General features: G+C 51.6%; 1 protein-coding gene across 1 annotated transcript in view; it reads right to left on the reverse strand.

The window, feature by feature from the left end:
• ftsj3 (FtsJ RNA 2'-O-methyltransferase 3) overlaps nucleotides 1–5,946 on the reverse strand; it is a 29,382-nt gene that overhangs the window by 4,136 nt on the left and 19,300 nt on the right. Inside the window, exons 14-18 of the mRNA XM_048620754.1 lie at nucleotides 5,674–5,803; nucleotides 5,090–5,183; nucleotides 3,425–3,557; nucleotides 983–1,077; nucleotides 512–614 (exon numbers count right to left, since the gene is read on the reverse strand). Coding sequence (XP_048476711.1) covers nucleotides 512–614; nucleotides 983–1,077; nucleotides 3,425–3,557; nucleotides 5,090–5,183; nucleotides 5,674–5,803 — 555 coding nt within the window. The remainder of the gene's footprint in view (nucleotides 1–511; nucleotides 615–982; nucleotides 1,078–3,424; nucleotides 3,558–5,089; nucleotides 5,184–5,673; nucleotides 5,804–5,946) is intronic.

Here is a 5,946-nt window from a genome sequence, read left to right on the forward strand (position 1 = left end):
CTCCGACAGTGCGGCGCTCCCTCAGCGCTGACCCTCCGACAGTGCGGGCTGGAGTAGGTTACAGAGATAGGGAGGGAATGTAGGAGCTGGAGGGGGTTAGAGAGATAGGGAGGGGTGTAGGGGCTGGAGGGGGTTACAGAGATAGGGAGGGGATGTAGGAGCTGGAGGGGTTAGAGAGATAGGGAGGTGGTGTAGTGGCTGGAGAAGGGGGTTACAGAGAGAGGGGGTGGTGTAGGGGCTGGAGGAGGGAGTTACAGAGATAGGGAGGGGATGTAGGGGCTGGAGGGGATTACAGAGATAGGGAGGGGCTGTAGGGGGTTACAGAGATAGGGAGGGGTGTAGGGGCTGGAGGAGGTTACAGAGATAGGGAGGGGATGTAGGGGCTGACAGTGACCTGCGAGGCGCAAAGTTATTGAGGCAAGGGTTTGAATAATTTAACGGGAGCATTTAATTGGCATCAGCGGGGATGAGGCTGACCAAAACGAAAACTGAGGAAAAGCTTTGACCTTACCTATTAAATGAATCATCGATTAAATCACGAGTTCTTTTTTTTGAGGTGGCAATGGAGGCTCCAAGTGCAAGTCCTTCAGGGTCCAGCACCTGAGCCCTCTTCACTGAATGGGGGAGAAACAGAGATAGTCACATTACAACACACAGGTTCCCCAGCAGTTAGTTACAGACTGGAATCTAATCGAGGGGTTCAGGGTGCGTTTATATATAGAATAACAGGTATTCGGGAGTGAATAACAGACTGGAATCTAATCGAGGGGCTCAGGGTGGGTTTATATATAGAATAACAGGTATTCGGGAGTGAATAACAGACTGGAATCTAATCGAGGGGCTCAGGGTGGGTTTATATATAGAATAACAGGTATTCGGGAGCGAGTAACAGACTGGAATCTAAGCGATAGGCTTGAATGGGTGAGATACACAGGCTGGGATTTGTATTCCAGGACCACACAGGTACATGAATCTGACTCACTTGACTTCTCCACCTCCACCACTTCAAACGTGTCGGTTTCATCCAGGGTCTGCTTGTTTCCTTCGCTTCCTACCCGTTTCATCGCCCGAATGTCACTGAGCGAAGAAGGTGGTATCACAGGTTAGGTATCGTGTACAGCTCCGTTATCACTCACTAGGGGTGTGCACTGCGAATCCAGGACACACTTCCAGTTCAAAAGATCCACAGCAGTTAAAAAAGTTTCAAACGTCCGCAAATCTCTCAATTGACCTGCGTTTTACACTCAGGATAACACAGGCAAGGTTTCTACATTTGTCAAGAATTATTTTCCTGTCTTTAACATGGCCGGCTGTGGTATAATAGTGTGGATAACTGCGAGGTTGGTAACAAAAATAGGAGAGCAGATTATTATCTGAATGGTGACAGATTGTGAAAAGGGGGAGGTATAATGAGACCTGGGTGTCCTTGCACACCAGTTGCTGAAAGTATGCATTGTAGGTGCAGCAGGTAAATGGTACACTGGTGCAGTCCCTTATCTGAGGAAGGAGGTCCTGGCGATGGAGGGGAGGGCAGCGAAGGGTTTCCCAGACTGATCCCTGGGATGGCAGGGCGCACGTACGAGGAGAGACCGGATCGGTTAGGATTATATTCCCTGGGGTTTAGGAGAATGAGGGGGATCTCATAGAAACCTATAAAACTCGAACAGGACTAGACAGGGCAAACACAGGAAGGATGTTCCCCATGACCCCGGGGGAGGGAACCAGGGGGTCACAGTCTGAGGAGACGGGGTAGGGACGGAGATGGGGGAGTAATGTCTCCACCCAGAGAGTGGGGGGGTGAGGGGGGCCGGGGAATTCACTGCCACGGAAAGAGGTTGAGGGCAAAACACTGAATGTTTTCGTGAAGGAGTTCGATATAGATCTTGGGGCTAAAGGGATCGAAGGGAATTGGGGGGGAGAAAGTGGGAATAGCTGAATGAGATGATCAAGCAAATGGCCTGTCTGTTTCTAACTGCTATTGATTACAAATACATATGCACTATCTACAGGTAAACAATTACACAAACAGAGAGATCCTAAAAATAAAAACACTGGTGTTATGGGTGGAGGGAAAGACCAGAACAATAGTTCAAATGGTCCCTTTCCACAGGCTTTGTTGAGATGAACCTTTTGACTTGATCGGACAATGCTGTTTCTGGAAACAAAAACAGAAATTGCTGGAAAATCTCAGCAGGTCTGGCAGCATCCGTGGAGAGACAGCAAAGTTAACGTTTCAGGTCATCCTTCTTCAGAACCCTTCATGATTCCCCTTCTCCAGATCCTTCTGCTTGCTTGCCGAAGGTACAGGGTGGCTGGTTCACATTTATAAAGTCTCCAGTTTACTGGTTAAGAGCAACAGTTTATAGCAACTACCTGGGAAAGAACAAGCTGGAGTTTTTCAGGTGACTTTTCATGCTGAATATTTGAGGCAACCCCTGAATTTGCAGAAATCCAATGGCTTGTCTCAAATATTCACAAGCTATTCAGCTACCTGGGAACCAAACACAGAGCTGTTGGCAATTCCTCAGATTTCTAAATGCAAGAAGATCTGGACAATATCCAGGCTTGGGCTGACAAGTGGCAAGTAATATTTGTGCCACACAAATGCCAGGCTGTGCCCATCACCAATAAGAGACGATCTAACTACTGCCCCTTGACATTCAATGGTGTTACCATCACTGAACCCCCCCCACTATCAACATCCTGGGGGTTACCACTGACCAGAAACTGAACTGGATTCACCACATAAACACAGCGGCTACAAGAGCAGGTCAGAGGCTGGGAATCCTGCAGTGAGTAAATCCCGTCCTGTCTCTCCCCAAAGCCTGTCCCACCATCTACAAGGCACAAGGCAGGAGGGTGATGGGATACTCCCCACTTGCCCCTGGATGGGGGCAGCCCCAACAACACTCAAGAAGCTCGACACCATCCAGGACAAAGCAGCCCCCACTCGATTGGAACCACATCCACAAACATCCCACTCCCTCCCCCACGGATGCTCAGTCGCAGCAGTGTGTACCAGCGGAGATTCACCAAAGATCCTCAGGCAGCACCTTCCAAATCCACGACCACTTCCATCCAGAAGGACAAGGGGCAGCAGATACATGGGACCCCCACCCCCTGCAAGTTCCCCTCCGAGCCACTCCCCATCCCGACTTGGAAATAGATCGGCCGTTCCTTCAGTGTAGCTGGGTCAGAATCCCTGGAATTCCCTCCCTAAGGGGGCATTGTGACTGTCGCTACACCAGATGCAGCAGGCTCATCACCTACACCAGGGGTTAATTAGGGAAGGGGCAAGTCCAGGCAGTCCCATGGACGAACAATTTAAAGAAAAAGGAAACGTCAACGGGAGGGAGATGATGGGGGGAGTGAAGCAGAAACAGGGCAGACGGGCTGAAGGGCCTGTTCCCTTCGCGAAGCATACCTCTCGTCACTGGAACTGTCCTCCTCGGATTCCTTCTCTCCTTGAGTTGGCCCTTCCTTGGCCGTTTTCTGTTGTTCGCCCTCCGCCACTGTGTGGGGTTTGTTCTGTTGATCGTCCTCTCTCCCCACCTCGTCTACAGATAGGAAGCCGGACAAGAGAAGGGGAGAGACTGGTCAAAGGTGCAATCCAGAGCCCGCGGCTAATGCCCTTTTGAGGGGGGGGGGCATCTGGTGGAATTTAACTTTGATTCCTAAAACCTGGAGTCGATACCGCGATAGTGGGTCACCGCTAGCCTCCATCCAGAACCCATCCTGTTCGCTCGGCCTACACGTGACTCCAGACCCCCCCCCCCACCCCCACCCCCACGCGGCCCTCTCTTAGCCATCGTCTGAAAAGGCCCCACAGCCAGCTGCTCACTTCGAGGGGCAACTGAGGACAGGCAAGAAATGCTGACGCTGCCAGCAATGCCTCATCCCCTAGGAGGACAAGAGGAAAAAAAATGACATTTATCCCCATCTTCGCCCACCCTTCCTCCTCCCCTCCTCCCCTCTCCGGTTATGCAGTCATAGAGTCATACAGCATCGAAACAGACCATTTGGTCCAACCCAGCATAATCCTCAAGCTAAACTATTCCCCACCTGCCTGCTTCTGGCTCATATCCCTCCAAACCTTTCCTACATGTACTTATCCAAATGTCTTTTAAACGTTCTAACTGTACCCACATCCACCACTTCCTCTGGAAGTTCATTCCACACACAAGCCACTGTGGAGAAAAAAAAAAAAAAATTGCCTCTCATGTCTTTTTCAAATCTTTCTCCTCTCACCTGAAAAATATGTCCCCCAGTCTTGAAATCCCCCACCCTAGGGAAAAGACACCTGCCATTCACCTTATCCATGCCCCTCATGATTTTATAAACGTCTAAAAGGTCACCCCTCAATCTCCTACACTCCAGCGATAAAAGTCCCAGCCTTTCCTTACAACGCAAACCCTCCATTCCCGGCAACATCCTGGTAAATCTCTTCTGAACCCTCTTCAGTTTAATAATATCCTTCCTGTAACAGGGAGACCAGAACTGGACACAGTGCTCCAGGAGAGGCCTCACCAACGTCCTGTACAACCTCAACATGACGTCCCCAACTCCTATACTCAAAGGGCTGAGCGATGAAGGCAAGTGTTAAACACCTTCTTAACCGCCCTGTCTATCTCTGATGGAAACTTCCAAAGAATTATGTACCTGTACCCCTAGGACCCTTTTCTACAACACTATCTTACTTTTAATTGTGTAAGTCCTGCCCTCATTAGTTTCACCAAAATGCAATACCTCGCCTTTAGCCCTAAACTCCATCTGCCACTCCTCAGCCCATTGACCCTATTGATCAAAATCTCTTTGTAATCTTAGATAACCTTTTTCCCCAGTTCCCCTCAATCCGTGTCCCTCTACTTTCTCGACATTCCTGACCCCACAGATGCTTCCTCCCAATTGCTGAATGGGGAAACGCCTCAATTCAATCTCCCTCTTATCCTTTTCTGCTCCGAGGGAGTAGTACGCCAGCTCCCCTGGAATCTCGGAAATCCTCCACCCCACCACAGGCAAACGGTGACGCGAGCTGGTGTCAGGCAGCCGACGTGTAGCCCCCTCCCCTCCCACATGCCTCCACGGTTACCGGCCAGGACCCTGCCTTGCTCCATGTATAGCTTCTTGGTCTGTTTAATCTCGATGGCCTCATCAGCGTCTGTTTCGAGACCAGCAAAGATGTCCTGCAACAGGAAACAGCAGTTTACCATCGATCCAGAATCCAACAGGACAAAGGCCAACACGGAGATGCACACACTGTCTCTCTCTCTCGCACACGCACGCACGCAAAAAGGCGTGCGCACAGGCACGCACACATGCACAGAAAGGGTAGGGGGGGTGGGTGGGGAAGGCTAGGAGAGGCAGTTGGGAGACACAGAGACAGGGAGGGAGAAATGGAGACCGGCAGAGAGAGAGAGCGCGAGAGAACGAGACCCAGTGACAGGGAGAGAGAGAAGGGGGAGTGGAACAGGCTCAAGGGGCTGGTTGGTCCACTTCAGCCCTGATACCCATACAGCCATACGAGCAGCATTAGATCCTCCAGCGCCTCAGCCCTCAGCCCTCCCCCCATTTCATAAACTCCCCCCCCATGGCAGCCTCATTGCAATCCATCAGCTCCCGCCCACCCAACGCCACTCAGTTCCCTGTGTAATCGAGCAGGGAGAGCGCCCTTACCTTCCCAAACCACAGGTCAGCCTGGCGTTCCTGTCGAACGGCCTTAGATTCCAGCTCCACTAGCAGAGAGTTCCCCTCCTCTTCGTCCAGCTCTGGGGCCTGGCCAACTGCAGCTTGGGGGGCCTGCGGCCTGCAAGGGACAGAGGTCAGCAACATGATGCAGCGCTGTGCACCCTCAGTGCTGACCCTCCGACAGCGCGGCGCTCCCTCGGCGCTGACCCTCCGACAGTGCAGCGCTCCCTCACCACTGACCTCCGACAGTGCGGCGCTCCC

Source organism: Rhincodon typus, chromosome 48 (assembly GCF_021869965.1).
Source record: "Rhincodon typus isolate 14 chromosome 48, sRhiTyp1.1, whole genome shotgun sequence".
NCBI classification, from domain to species: Eukaryota; Metazoa; Chordata; class Chondrichthyes; order Orectolobiformes; family Rhincodontidae; genus Rhincodon; species Rhincodon typus.